General features: G+C 54.1%; 1 protein-coding gene across 1 annotated transcript; it reads right to left on the bottom strand.

Moving 5' to 3' along the window:
• Positions 1-4,651: 4,651 nt before the first annotated feature.
• On the bottom strand, positions 4,652-7,701 carry LOC306816736 (Fc receptor-like protein 2; the record flags this gene model as incomplete). Its single annotated transcript, XM_079333173.1, has 5 exons — positions 7,645-7,701; positions 6,995-7,015; positions 5,785-6,417; positions 4,989-5,321; positions 4,652-4,872 (listed from the first exon to the last, which is right to left on the bottom strand). Exons 1-5 carry the CDS (start codon positions 7,691-7,693, stop codon positions 4,652-4,654), a joined length of 1,257 nt encoding a protein of 418 aa, XP_079189299.1. The 5' UTR covers positions 7,694-7,701.
• Between the last annotated feature and the right edge of the window lie 8,007 nt (positions 7,702-15,708).

Consider the following 15,708-nt stretch of genomic DNA (forward strand, 5'->3'; position numbering starts at 1 on the left):
TTTTGCCCCAGCCTTGGCACCCGAAGCTTTTCCCCCGGTGCCTGCCCCAGCCTCCATCCAGGCTGCCGTGGGTTTTTCGCAGGTTGCTCCAGCCGTGGCCCGGCTGCCCTGGGCTCCCCGCCCGTGCCAGCACAACCCACGCCGGTTCCTCTGCCTGTCCCCTGTCCCTCCCAGGCGCCACCAGCCGCGTGTGCACGGGCCGTGCACTGATCTGGGTGCTGATGGAGGCTCCTCGGCGGTTCCCATGCCGGGCTCCGCCTCCAACCACTCTCCCCACAAGTGCTGCCTTCTGCCCCCACCTCTCTCTCTCGGGCACTCTCAGGTCTGTTACTAAACCCCGCCCTTGCCACTGCTCCCTTAGTGACTCCGGCTCCCACTGCCCAAAGGAAATCCCTCTGTAAAGGAAGAATGTCGTACCAAAGTGCTGAGAGTTCAGCTGAAATCCAGAGACATCCTGACAGTCCCTCCCATCCCACTACTCCTAAACATTCATGTTTTAGAGACGGGGAGAAGGGAAAGGGTGAAGCCCTGGCACAGTCAAGGTAGCAGGAGCAGGCTGAGAATGCTTGTTTCTGCTGTGAAGAAAAGATACACTGTGGAGGGAGGTGCCCTCAGCTGGGAAGGGATCTGAGAGTAGTTCGGGAGGAACATCTGGAAGAAGATGGGGAGATCATGGGCTCTATCATCTAAAGCCTTTAAGAAAACAGGCCCACAAAAGAAAGTATTAAAATTTATAGTAAATACTAGAACAAAAAGAACTTGTGTAGTAAATGTTCAAAAAAATGTGATGTGTGTAGTAACACTGTAGAAATGGCAGGAGAAAGGGAAAAGGAATTTGAAGTTGCTGTCATTAATTAAAGGTGCAATAATTAAAAGTAAAACCAAAGTATGGAGGAGAAATATCTTACTAATTCCTGAAATAAATAATAACATATTGAGAAAAAAAAATTTCAGACACCATTAGGAATAGGGGTTATACCAGAAGGAGGGAAATAAAAGAACAAGCCCTCCTAACAGGAAAAGATACATCTTAATAGTTCAACCAAATGTTTACAAAGAAAAAGAATGTCAGGATATGCCTTAATTAATGAAAAAATATGCAGACTATAAAAAAGGAAAAAGGAATATTACTATCAAATTGGTTAATTCAATTTTACAAATTATGTGCTCTAAAAAGAGCATGAAAACATTTAGCAAAAAAAAAAAAAAAAAAACAACAAAAATCGAAAAACAAAAAAACCCGACAACAATGTGGGAAATAGCAATTTTACTCTTAGGAGGCAGTGACTTGATAAGCCGCTGTGCTGAGGGGCACAATCCCCCCTTCACACGCTGCCCCAGCTGTTGGGGATGTGCCCAGGACAGTGTTGGCTTTCTGTGTCCCCAGTGCACGGTAGCTCAGCCACGGCACGCTGAGCTTCTTGTCACCCCATGCCCCAAATCCTTCCCAGGGCTGCTCTCCCTCCATTCCCAGCCCGGCGCTGTCTCGGTGCAGGTGCAGCCCCTGCCTTTGGCCTCGCTGAACCTCGTGGGCTCGGCCCGGACCCGCCTGCCCAGCCCGGCCCAGCGCGGGGCCAGCAGCCCCTTCCTTCCCCCAGCCCTGCCCTGCTGCAGCCGCTCCCCAGCGCGCAGCCCCGGCTGCTCCTGCCCACTCCACCCACGGCCGAGCCTCTCCTACAGACCCTTCCCAGCGCCGCCCCAGCGCCCCGAGGCCCGAGGACACGGCCCCGAGATGCTCCGGCCGCCCGCCCCTCACCGTCTCTGCCGCCGCCAGCGCCGCAACGACGAGTCAGCGCAGCCGCGGCGGAAGTGACGCACTGAGCCACGCCCAGCGACGCGCTGTGCCCCCTGGGAAATGGAGTCCAGAGCCGCGCACACGCGGAACTAAAATAAACTAGATTTATACAGCAGAGTTTCGCAACATTATACATACAGCATTCATTTTATTATTTGCGAAAAGCCAATAATATAATATATTCTTATAACAACGATGGAATCGTATAAAATAGAAGCAAGCCCCCCAAAATACGCTGTGTAGTTCAGAACAGCGAACAGAAGGTGGCAATCTTACTCCATGGAAAACATAAATGACAAAAATCCAAAAAACTTCTGAGTGACGGAACTCACTGTGTGCAAAATGCGGAGGGATTTCGGGAGGGGTTCGGGCAGTCTCGTGACTATCAGGATGTCTGTAAAGCCGAGGGAGCGGTGCCCGATGGAACGTGTCCATGGAGGGACACCCCCAGCACGTGCCCGGGATCGGAATCGATGCCTTAAATTTTAGTTTTCCTATTTTCCAGATTCTGCACTGCCTTAGTGTGTGACTCTGAACTCCATGTAAAGTGTTAGGAGGTTCTCCTCACAGTTCAGTCAGACAAAACAATCCTTTTCCAGCCCCAGGATCAGGGACACTGTGGCAGCTTCAGCCTCAAAATGTATAATTTATACAAAAAGTGCAAACAGCAGTGAATTGATGAGAGCAATGTGGGAGGGTGGGATTGCATAACCTGGAACTGGAATTGGACAATTAACCCTATGGAAATGGACCAAAAGTTATAAAACTGTGAAAACTCAAGACTTGGAGTCCAGCTTGGGTGAAGCCTCTTGTACTCCCCAAGGTGTATCCGTGTAATACTCTTACTAAATTCTATTTTATTCCTTTAACTCTGTCTAGTGTCTGTTCCAGGTCAGCCTCTTTGGGTATCAGAACGAAGGGGTACTTTAACAGTTAAATGAATTTATTTGGATCAGGAAGAGGAGCCCTTGGTGGGGTTTGGGGGGTCCCTTGCTGAGGGTTTAATGAGAGGAGTTGAGATCCCCAGCCCCTGCTGGGAATTTGGGGTGTTGAGGGGCTGAGGGTCCCTTGCTGAGGGTGTGGTGAGGTTTGGGGTGTCCTGAGGTGGGGAGGGTCCCTTGGTGAGAGTGTGATTGGGGGGAGATGGGCCCATGGCCCTTGCTGGGAATTTGGGGGGAGATCCTGGATCTGGTGTTCTCCAGCTGCTGCTTTTAGACACCCAAAATTGTAACATTGACGCAGAAAACACCTTCCCATGGGAATATTCCTGATATTCCTGCTGTGTGGAAACTCACCTTCCCCCTCAAAACCAAAATTAGTGAAACTTTGTGGATCTTTTTGGACTATAGTGCCTCAAATCCCTGTGTGGATGTTGGTTTTCTGGGATCCCTCCACATCTCCCCACCACTGCACTTCACTCCGGGTTGGTTAAGTCCAATTACTGATTAATTCCAGGGATTTCTGAGCTGCAGGAAAGTTTTACTACCAGCTCTGGAAGCACAAGGGGTGTGAGGAGCTGTCAGGACTTGCCTGTGGCCATTGCATCTTGAAGAAATCCTGGCTGGGATTTGGCTCTGTCCCAGCTGACCCAAATTCCCAATTCTTTGATTTTCCATATGGGAGAAGCTCTGGGAGCAGGGGGAATTCTGCACCTGGATGAGACAATTGGAGGAGCAGAATTCCCAGGCTGAGAGGGGAGGATTTTGTGGGCATTGGGAGGAATTTTTCCCCCATTTGTGAGTGTTTTAAACGCTGGGAATGGCCAAAACATCCCCTTGGGACTGGCCCCGAGGCCCCAGGAATCCTTGGCACCGATTCTCTCAGGAGAGGGGATTTGAGGGAGCCCAAAGGGCATCACTTGGCTTTGGCAGAGCTGTTGTGGAGACAGAGGGAATTCAACTGCCATGGCCTGATCCTGACTGCCCTGGAAAAGGGGGAGGCTCTGGAACCCCCCAGGGCCTTTGTGACATCGTGGTGTGGGGACCACGGCACAGGAGGGGTTTGGGAATGGTGACACAAGAATCCAGAGCCTCCTGAAGGCTGCTGTGGCCATCAGAGCAATGAAGATCCAGGGCCCTGCCAGGTTCCTCTGGTGGAGGAATTGAGCTGGGGGAATTGTCTGGGGTTTGTTCCTTGCTGGGGCTTTCCCTGGAAATGGTTCCTTTTGTGACCCTTTGGATTCTGACCCTTGTTGCTGTTGCTGTTGGTTTTGTTCTCTCGTTGCAGTTTGCAGGAAATTGTTCTTGTCTCTGCCCTTTGGGACCTTTGCTTTTTGTGCCTCCACTGGCAGGGGGAGGGGCACCAGCCCCTGGTTTTTTGCGGCAGCCCAAAATTGGAGAATCCCCTTCCTAAAGCTCAACAGTGCTGAACAAAGAAACACCATCTCTGCCAGTTGAGCCAAAAAGCTGCATTTCGGTGCCAATAAGAGGAAACGAGTCCTGTGTTCCCCAAGCACTGGGAGGAGAGATGGGGAGCCATGAGTGTACTGGGAGCACTGGGAGGGGGAAAGGGGAGCATTGGGTGCCCTATGCAGCCCCCTGACTCATGGTCATCACCCTGGGCAGGATGGGCAACCACAGGAGCCATGGGATGGGGACTCCCAGTGTCCCCAGTGTCACAGCACGCTCTCATAGGTGTCACTGGTGTCCTTTAGTTGCCCGTGGGGTCCTGGCAGCTCTGTGTGGGTCACCCACCCCGGCGGTGCCACCAGTGACAGCCCCCAATGACAGCCAGGAGCAGGAGCAGGTACAGGAGGGTCCTGCCGACATTCACAGCCACTGCTGGGGACACAGAGGGACACAACGGGGTCACCCTGAACCCCGGGAGTCCTGAACACTCCAGTGATTCCGTGTGACGTCACCTGTGAGTCCAGTGGTTCCCTGTGGTGTCACCTCCAGGGCCAGCTCTGGGCTGAGTGCCCGGAACACGCGGTGCCCGTCCTGTCCCAGCTGGTTGGTGGCCACGCACTGGTAGGTGCCCGAATGTCCCACACTGACGGCCCCAAGCTCCAGGAGGGGACCCTTGGCCACCTTGTGCCCGTTGTGCAGCCAGGTGAAGGTGACAGGGGCTGAGCCCACCTGCACCGAGCAGCGCAGGGTCACGGGGTCACCTGGGCACACCTGGAGTGCCGGGGGACTGGGGGTGATGGTGGCATTGGCCACGGGCACTATGGTGACACAGACAGGGCTGGCACCAGGTGCGGCGGGGATGGGGATGCTGTGGGTGGTGTCACCTTCAGTCTGGGGGCCCCACTCACCCAGGACAGTGACATTCAGGAGGACACTCTCGGCCACAGTGTCCCCATTGCTGACCCGACACTGGTAGTGGCCGCTGTCATTGTGCCCAACATGCCGCAGCTCCAGGCAGGGGCCAGTGCTCAGCAGTGTCCCCGAGCCCCCCCGGTGCCAGGAGAAGGACAGGGGACCTGTCCCCATGGCCACCGTGCAGCTCAGCACCAGGCGATCCCCAACTGCCACCTGTCCCCCGGGGGGCTCCACAGATGTGGACACCCCTGAGGGTGGGACCCCTGCAGCGGGACACAGGAGGGGTTGGGGACATGGGAGGAGTGGGGGACAGCAGGGAGGAGTGAGGGACTCAGGGAGAGGGAGGATCAGAGAGGGGGTGGGAGGATCACAGTGAGGTAGAAAGGCACGAAGTGGGGCGGACGCTTGGAAAGGGAAGGAAGGAACCCCAGGGAAGGATGGGACATTCACAGAGGGGACACATGGAGAGGGTTGAAAGGAACCACAGGAAAGATTTTGGGGACCCAGACAGGGATGGCAGGGCCATGGACAATGGAGGGACATCAGAGAGGGAGAGGGACACCAAGGGAGAACTGTGGGGACCTGGTGGGGGATGCAGGACCCAGCGAGGTTGATGGGGGGACCCAGGAAGAGAGCTGGGAAGGCAGGGTGGCACACAGAGGGTTGAGCAGGGATGAGAGACCTGGAGGGGCTGTGGGGGCTCCCCGTGCCCATCCCCACACTCACTGCGCACCGTGACGCCGAGCCGGGCGCTGCTCTTCCGCACGGCCCCCCCCTCGGAGCGCACCTCGCAGCTGTAATTCCCCGAGTGGGAGACCCCCACGGCGGGCACCAGGAGCTGCGGGGACCCCTGCGGGCCCCCCACCAACTGCCCGTCCCGGTAGAAGCGGTACAGGATGGGGGCTGGGGGCCGCAGGGGGCTGGGGGTGCTGAGGCAGCTGAGATTGAGGGGGAACCCCTCGGGGAGCTCAGGGGGAACCTCCAGCACCAAGACAGGCTTGAGCTCTGGGAAGGAGATGGGGGTGGGGACTGTGACTCTGAGTCCACTGAGAAGTGGATTTGGGGGTGTCAGGAAATTGGGGTTCCAGCCGTGGGGGTGCTCACCGTGCACTGTCACTGTCACCGGTGCTGACACTTTTGCTCCTGTTCGCTCCAAGCCCCCGCAGCAGTAGTGGCCGCTGTTGTGCAGCTCCAGGGGTGACAGGGACACCTCTGTGTCCCTGAGGGAGCCCCCCAGCTCCTTGTCGTCCTTGTAAAATCGCACCCTCATGACAGGGCTGTCCTGCCAGCCCCGGCAGCGCAGTGTCACCGTGTCCCCCTCCAGCAGTGCCCGTGCTGGCACCTGCAGCACAAGCCAGTCTGTGGGACAGGAGGGACCTGTCAAACTGAGGAGCCCAAGACAGGTCCAGAATGGGTGCCCATGGCACTGGGGACATCTGGGTGCAGTGTCCACTGCACGGGAGGGTCCCATGGACACCAGGAGCAGCCCCATGACACAGATGTCCCTGTGTGCAGGGGACAGGCTCTCACCACACAAGGGATGTGCGTCCATTCACGGAGTGGAGCCCACCCAGACCTATCAGGGAACCACCCTGAGCATTTCATGTCCCCACTCACCATTTGACACCATCACAGGTTGGCTGAGCCCACTGTCGGGTCTGCCACACGTGTAGGTGCCACTCTCAGTGACAGTGAAGCTGTTGGGTCCCTCCTGCCCCCAGAGCCGCCCATCCTTGTACCAGGTGGTGGCACCGGCTGTCCCCGAGCCCTGGCAGGTCAGTGTCACCAGGTCCCACAGCACTGCTGGCATCCAGGGGGGCTCCACCAGCAGCTGGGTGCTCTGGGCACCTGCTGGTGACAGGGGACACCAGCCTGCCAGGACAACCACGGGTCTGGGGACAGGAGGGCAGGGACATGGCATCCCCCGAGGACTCACCAGCGAGGCCGAGGGTCTGGGCTGGAAGGGAGAAGGGACAGGGCTGGGTGGGGGTGGCCCTGCTGGTACAGCAGCACATGGGGAACCTGGTGTGGTGTCTGTCCCCAAACTGTCCCCACAGGAAAACTGGTGTAGCATGGAGGTTTTGAGGACAGAAACCCTTCAGTCACCCTGGGCTGAGGCAGGACATGGGGACACTGTGGACACTCCATGTGTGCACAGGTCACCTCCCCCAGCCCTACAGCACCTGTCCCCACAGCCACATCCCCATGGCCCTGAGTCCATGATCCCATTCCCATGGCACCTCTCCCCATGCCCCATCTGCATGGAACGTGGCCCTTGTCCCTGTCCCTGCATCCCTGTCTCCCTGACCCTGTCCCCACAGCTGCCCTAGCCCCAAGGTTCCTTTGTCCACATCCTTGTCCCCACACCTCGATCCCCCTGTTCCCAACCCCACATCCTAGATCCCGTGTTCCTACCCACACGGCCGCCCCACCACTCTGCTCACACTAGGCTCCATGCCCATGCACTGGCTCTGCTGCCTTGGGAACCTCAGGGGACCCCACAGCCCCCCTGTGCCCCCTCCCCACCCCTCTCTACCTCACCAGAGCCCATCCCCAGGGCGTCAGGCCCGTTCCCGGGGCACTCACCCCACAGGAGCAGCGCCACCTTCCCAGCCATCCTGGTGTCCCTGGCCATCGGCACTGGCTGTCACTCGCTGTTGGGGCCACCTGTCCCCTGGCTGGCGGCTGAAGGGACAGGAAGCGAGGTCACGTCTCATCCTCATGTGTAGGTGACCCTTGGTGGGGGCAGGGTGGGGACAGGATGGGGGCAGGTTGGGGGCCTTGTGAGACATGGTGTTGATGGAGGGACATGGTGAGGACAGGATGTTGACAGAATTTGGAGGCTGAGGTGTTGTAGAGAGCCAAGGATGTGTGTCCAGGGATTGTGGGTCCCAGGGCTGGGGGTGCAGGGGGAAAAAAGGGACCCTTGGGAATGGGGTTTCTGGAGGAAGACGCAGCCCATGGGATGGGATCCAGGCAATGGTTGTGCAGGCCAATGGGAGACCTGGGGTGGGGGTCCCCAGGGAGAAGAGACGAAGGGAATGGGGGTGCCAGGGATGGACAGTGGCTGGGTGGGCACAGGGGTCACAGCTCCTGCCCAGGGTGCCTCAGATTTTGGGCTGACTCAGAGCCCATCACAGCCCCCACAGGGTGCTCATGGCCAGGGGACAACCCAGGCTTGTCCTGGGAGGTTCTGGCTCTCTGCCCCACCCCTGGATGTTTTGCAATCCTCCCATTTCCTGGCTCACACATCCCAGAGAAAACCTGTGCAGGTAACAGGTAGGGGATCCCAGGAAAGGGAAAAGGGGACAGTGTTTGGGGGGCTGTGGGGGATGGGGTTCTCTGGCCGTGCCCTCCCAAGATTTTTGCTTTCTCTTTCCTGCTGCAGAAGGAAGAGGCTGTTCATGCTGAGGCCAGGATGTGGATTCTGTTGTGGGGGGCACATGCAGAGGGGTCCTGCCAGGAGGGAAAAGGGCTCCTCTGGGCTGCTGACACCTGGGTCTTGTCCTGGAGTCTTGCTCCAGAGGGCTCCCTGTTATGGGGATGCCACGCCTGTGGGGATTCCTGTCCCAGAGGTGGCACATCCTGGGGACCTCTGTCCTGGGGACCCTGAGAATTTCTGCTGTCCCCAGTGGGATTCTGAGACCTCTGTGGTGCCAAAACTTAAGGGGACAAATGTGATGAGCTTGCCCTGATGATGGGAAATCCCAGGTACATTTGGTTCCACAGCAATCTGTGGAAATGCCCGTGTGTCCCTCAGGCTCTGATTCCCTGGTAAATCCTCTGCACCCTGCCCTGAATTCCCCTGCCTGGGCACTCCCTGCTCCTGCTGGGACATCCCTGTGCCCCAGAGCCACGTGTGGAGCCTCTGCTCCATATTTCCACACTTTTTTCTCTCTTTTCTGGTGTCCACATCCAGAACCCAAACATTCTTTCCGGGAGGTTCCAGAGGGCTGCAGGTTTTGTTCAAGGAGGAGGGTCCTGGTCTGGTTGTTGAGCAGATCCTTGTGGGATTTGCAGCAGTTCTGGGGCTCTCTCAGTGCCTTGGGGACAGGCACCAAATGATCAATTGCTGCATTTCTGGACTGGTTCCCTCACAGCTGCCCCTGCAGGGGGGGGTTCCAGCCAGCTCTGCTCTGAAAACCATCAAAGGGCCCTCACAGAGCCACTGCTTGGGCTCACACTGGCTTTTGTGCTTCTTGCAGGGCTGAGCAAACCACAGCCAGGCCTTTTTTGGCCACAGAAAGAATTCTCACCTTTGTAGCAGCTCGAATGCTGCGAGAATCAAAGCCAAGGGGGCAGGGGGAGCCTCAGGTCCTGGCTGCCACCTGGGGCTGGCCAGAGCAGGGCTGGCCAATGCCCATCCCTGGGCACTGGGGCTAGGTCATGACTGGCCCAACACTTGGATGGCCACTGGCTTCAAGGAGCAGGAGTTTGGGAGCTCCTTCCAGCCTGGGGCTCCATTCCCCAGCTGCCCTTGCCAGCTCAGATCCTGCAGGGGAGGAGCAAGAAAGGAGAGGTCTGGAACAGGATTTCTCTCCAAATCAAATAAACCCAAAGTGTCCCAACCCCTTATGACAGAAACCCAGTGGGGGGGATTGTGGGCAGCAGGAGAGGGAGGGGGAAGCCCCCCAAGAGCTTCACAAATGTTTCATGGGGAGGGTCTCATCCATCTCCTGGTTGCCAGCACTCAGGCCCTGCAGGCGTTTTGGGTGTGGGGTTGAGGTCTGGGTGTTTTTGGGGTGTCTGTGCCCTCCCTGACTGACACCAGTGCATGTCTGTTCCCCCCAGTCAGCCCTGCTGGGGTTTCTCACCCACAGAATGATCTTGGTGGGCTGTGCAATGGGGCCGAGGTGCTGCACCTGTGAGGGTTCCCAAATGGGGATTGAGGCTCCCAGATGGGCGGGGGCAGCCAATGAGGGGGGTGTAGAGTGGGTGGGTCACACCCCGAATTGGGGCATCCCAGAGGTCACAGAGGTCACAGTGCCCCACTGAGGACAGAGGGGGTTGGCAGGGCCCCACTGCCCGGGACAGGGATCTCCGGGATGTGCCCTGGCCTGGACAGGGACTTGCTCAGGGAATGTGTCCAGGGACCCTGCCCAGAACCGCCATCCCCCAGGACAGGATCTCCCCCGCTGGGATGTGTCACCACTGGGACAAAATCCACCCAGAATGTGTCACCCCCAGAACAGGATCCCCTCAGGCAGGACCCCCTGGATGTGCCCCCAGGACAGAACCCACCCTGTGTGACTCAGCACAAACAGCCTCTGTCTTCTGCTGCAGGAGAGACAAAGTGAAAGTGTTGGGGGACCTCAGCTGGACATCCCCATCCCCCACAGCCTCCCCACCCCTCCCTGCATACTCCCCACCCCCTTTTCTCCCTCCCTGGGGTCTCCCCACCCATTCCCTGCCCAGGTGTTTCCCAGGATTTATGAGCCAGGAATTGGGAGTGAGGGAGCATGGCACAAAAGTAAGGGAAATAAGGAAAACAGAGAAATAAAGAGAGGAAAAAGTCGAGGGCAGGGGAGGGAACAGAAATGGAGCTACCCAGGCTCTCCATGTGATGCCTGCCCAGGAAATGTGCACCCCAGGGGGGCAGCGTTGGGCCCTGGTTCACCCCAAAATATGAAGCACCCAGGGAAGGAGCTGTGACCTTTGGACCTGCCCAGCTACTGCTCATGCCTGGCACTGCCCATTCCCCATTTAACCATGGGAACCCCATTCCTTCTATCCCCCATTCCCTGGGACCCCAATCCCAGGACTGCTATTCCCTAGTATCTCCATTTCTAAGGACCCCCATCCTGGTAGTTCCAGCTCCTGGCACCCCCTTTGCCTAAGGACCATGATTCCAGAAGGACACCCATTCCCATGGCATCTGCACCCCTGGGATCCATCCCATGATCACAAATCCCTGGAGACCACACTGTTCTGGAACCCTCATCCTTGAGTGTGAATCCACCCAACCCGTGGGACCCTCATTCCTAAGGGACCCCATCCTCGGCACCCCAGTGCCCTGGGCACCCATCCTTGGCTCCTTGCCCCGCCTCAGCCTCCAAATTCTGACAATATCCTGTCCTCACCATGTCCCACCATCAACACCATGTCCCACAAGATCCCCACCCTGCCCCCACCAAGGGCCACCTACACGAGGATGAGACGTGACCTCGCTTCCTGTCCCTTCATCCCAAGAGCCACCAGCCAGGGGAAGGGTGGCCCCAGCAGCAAGTGACAGCCAGTGCCCATGGCCAGGGACACCAGGATGGCCGGGAAGGTGGCGCTGCTCCTGTGGGGTGAGTGCCCCGGGCACGGGCCTGACGCCCTGGGGATGGGCCCTGGTGAGGCAGAGAGCAGTGGGGAGGGGGCACAGGGGGGCTGTGGGGTCCCCTGAGGTCCTTAAGATCAGCAGAGGTAGTGGGGGACAGAGGCAGTGGCCTCCCAGTCTGACCAGGGTTTTGGGGTGGCCCTAGGAACAGGAACAATGGAACTGGAATGTGGGAGAGAGATGTGGAGACAGGGATGGGGGACAGGGATTCGGGGACAGGGATGTGGGGTTTGGCTGCATGGACCTGGGGCAGCTCTGGGGAAAGGGACAGAGGGGATGCACCATGGGGGGGTGCCCACAGGGCTGGTGAGTGTGACCTGTGCCAGCATGACATGGCCACACTGACCCCATTCCAGAGGCACCCGTGCCACCCAGATGCGTGCAACAGAGCTCTACCCTGGTAGCCTCTGCAGACCTGTTGGGGACCAAGCACTTTACTACAAGAAGGGTGTCCTCAAAGGGATATTTTGAGGACAGCCCCACCCTGATCCTGGGTGCCACTGTCCCCACGGAGCCACCCCCACCCAGCCCTGTCCCTTCTCCCAGCCCAGACCCTCGGCCTCAGTGGTGAGTCCTCAGGGGATGCCATGTCCCTGCCCCGCTGTCTCCAGCCCCATGGTGGCCCTGGCAGGCTGGTGTCCCCTGTCACCAGCAGGTGCCCAGAGCACTCAGCTCCTGGTGGAGCCCCCCTGGACGCCGGCGGTGCTGTGGGACCGGATGACACTGACCTGCCAGGGCTCAGGGACCACCGGTGCATTTTTTTACCTCAGGTGAGCACTACATTTGCTCTGAGACAGTTACATCAGTCGGGATGTTGGCTCAGTAAAGAAGTAAATGCCACATCAATTGCAATTAGTGACTTGTTGACAGATGAAGAAGCAGTGAAACATGCCACTCTACAAAACAGAGCAGCCCTTGACTTCCTTTTACTGGCTCATGGGCATGACTGTGAAGATTTTCAAGGATTGTGTTGCATGAATTTATCAGATCATTCTGTTTCCATTCATAAACAGTTGCAAAATTTGAAGGATTTAGCTAATCAAATTACTACAAGTGATCCAACCTGGCTAGACAGGTTGTTCGAAGGTTGGAGCTTTGCCTCTTGGCTAAAGGAACTCTGTAAAACAGGCTTGTTTATTCTATTAGTAATAGTTGTGTTATTAGTGTCTTTACCCTGCATACTCCAGTGTATAAGGAAAATAATGACCAAGACAGTTTCTAATATTTTTGTTGTTCAATGAAATGGGGGAGATGTTGCTGAAGGAATAGCAAAGACTTATGAATGCCTAGCAAGCAGTTCTGAAACAATAGATGAAATAGAGATGTTAGCAGTATTTGAGATAGATAGTGAAAATAGTTATGCTAAGGTTTGAGACCTCTTCCTTTGTTTAGATAAAACCAAATACAATATATGCCAAAGAACCAACAGACATCCTGTCTCAAGCCTGGCAGGAAAGATCTCAAGATAAGGGTAAAGCCATAAAACATGGTAATTTAGTTGTTCCTATAGGTTGCATGGAAATATTAGGAAATTAGTATATTGTAATAGATCGGTTATTGGAATTTAGAATATTCATTATGGAATAATACTTATTGTACTGCAAATGGAAAATCCTTCTCTCTTCTCCCTACTTCTTCTTCTTTCTACTTCTCTCTCTCTCCTCTCTGTTCCTGCTTCTCCCTTCCCTCCCCGCTCGTCCTCTCCACTCTTATTACCTCTAATCTCTAACTTTTCTCTAAGCTCTCTCTTATACCCACGCCCTATAATAAAATACAACCCTGAAGAACAGCAAATAATAAGCTCCTGAGTCTGTCCAGTGACCGTCCAGAAACCCCCCGGTCCCACAGCCCGTCTGTCATTAAAGTGTGTCTGAAGGTGTTTTGCAGTCAGGGAGTGCATTAAAAATGCCACTTTAGTCAGTGCTGAGCTTCAGTGACAAAAATATCTACAAACTGCTGTTGCTTTGAACATGCAGAACCAAAGTCCTGCCAAAACACAGCAGTGGTGATTTGCTGATGCTGTGTCTGGCTCTGTTGCCGTGGAAGGGTTATGGAAAAAACAGCAACAAGACACTCTCTTGCTTGGTGCAGAAAAGAGCAAGAAAGAGCAATTTATTGAAAGAAACCATTGCCTTAAATAAGACAATTCGTGAAAAATCAAAATACAAACAGATCATTGGTCAGAGAAGGAGACACCTCTCCTCCCTGACTTTCTCATGGATCTTGCAGGTGTTTATCTCTGTTATGATTCCTTGTCTTATGTTTACAATAGAGAAACAGTCTCCAGCATGGGAAAAATCGTAGCTGAGGCTGAGAAAGTTTCATGGCCTGAGAAAAATACTTAGAACTTGGGAAAAAAAGGCCTAGCTAAAATGTCCCTAGGCCTTCAGCAGTGTCCACAATTCCCCCTTTTAGTTTTTAAAAAAGAAAAGAAAGAGAAGTGTTTGTCAAAGGAGAACAAACACCACCCCTCAGGAGATTTGTGGATACCTGAAGTGCCTAGGGAAATCCTTACAACTGGTGCTTTTAACAAACCTAATTCTAAAGCTTAATTCTAATTACAATAACAAAACGCATCAGCATTCACCAAACTTATCAAACAGTGAAAAAATCCACCACTAAGTAATTATTCTAATGCAACAATGAAAACTGTATCAACAGTTCCAACATGAACAGATGAATGTCCATTCTCTGCTTGAAGAGGGATCATCTGGTCAGTGTTTTCATCTGGTTGGTGTTTGGTGAGCTGGTCAGCATGTGAAAGCTGAGCTGTGATCACACTCTGCCCCTGGTGCAGGTCAGGGCAGACACCTTGCTGGTCAGTAGCAAAGACCCAGGCATGTCTCATCTGAAGTCTGACATGAGGCAAAGGTGATTCACAATAACTGGATTGGTTAGATCTTTTCTTTCTCTTGTTCCAATCTCTCTGTTCTACAATAGGAACAGCATCATAAATTATGATTCTTTCTCTTATGTTTACAATAAAGAAGAAATCTCTAACCTGGGAAAAATCCTGGCTAGAGGCTGAGAAAGGTTCATGGCTTGAGAAAAATACACAGAACTTGAGAAAAAGGCCTAGCTAAAATGTGCCTGGGCCTTCAGCAGTGTCCACAACTGGGACTGGCACCGGCTGTGGGGATTGGTTGTGGCTTCAGATCTTCCCAGAGCAGAGCAGCTGCTGGCTGCTGTAAAGTTGTTTCTTGTCAAGGCACGTCAGGCTCCAAAGGCAAAGAGCCCAAGGCTCTCCAGTCCCTGTTCAATCTCTCTGCCATAAAGTCCCGATGGAAGCAGGAGCAGCTCTCTGCTGCAAGAGGTCGAAGCTGCGGCTGGTGCAGAGTCTCCAGAGGCAGATGCTCCCTGGCCTTTCTTCTTCTGTTCTTTTCTCCTTCATCTTCCTCTTCTTCTTCTCTCACGTGCTGGTAGTGGTGATGATGATGGTGGGGGAAAGAGTGAGGGACAAGAGAGGTGTGAGAGAGAGCTCTGGCTCCAATACACGGATTTTTTTGGACAAATTACCCAATGAGCCAAAATCATGAACCTGACGAATTTCTCCTAAACCTATTAGAATTCCATAATAATAAAGTCTACATATAACTTGTGCATATGGCCTATCTGTTCTATGTGAAGAATATATAAAATATTTATACTGTAATTTTATTTTGTCTAGAACTAAGTTTTTAATGTCTCAGTGCAGCCACTATTTTATAGGAGATTCCACAGCTTTTGTTTTTTATGGTATTTAAAACATATTTCTACATACTTCACACTAAGACTTTTAATTCATATCTATGCTATTTAATATTTCTAATTCCTTATACTAAAACTTAGACCTCTATTTAATGTCTGTGTGGTTTCCTGTACTTTAACTTCTCAAAATATTTTAAATTTAATTCTTGCATACTGGTCTTTCTCGGAGGGAGTCAGAGAGGCTTCTCTGTTCCACTCTCCAACAACCAGGAATGGGGACAGGGACAGAGAGAGGGGACTGGGAAAGGGACATTGGAATGCGAATGAAAACAGGAACACGGAATGGGAATATGGAAACAGAAAAGGGAAATATGGAAATAGAAATTGGGAAGAAAATATGGGATGGAGATTTAGAATATAGGACAGGGAACAGAAATGGGGATAGGGCAAAAGGATTGGGAATGGGAATATGGGAAGGGGACTAGAAATAAAGAAATGGAAATATGGGAATGGGACTGGGACCAGGAATACTAGAAAAGGAAAAGGAGAGGGAATATGAGACTGAGAATATGTGAACGGTAACCAGGCAGAGAATACAGGACAGGGAATGATACCGGGAATGGGATCTGAACTGGGACAGG

Source organism: Erithacus rubecula, assembly GCF_903797595.1.
Source record: "Erithacus rubecula genome assembly, contig: scaffold_857_arrow_ctg1, whole genome shotgun sequence".
Lineage (NCBI taxonomy): Eukaryota > Metazoa > Chordata > Aves > Passeriformes > Muscicapidae > Erithacus > Erithacus rubecula.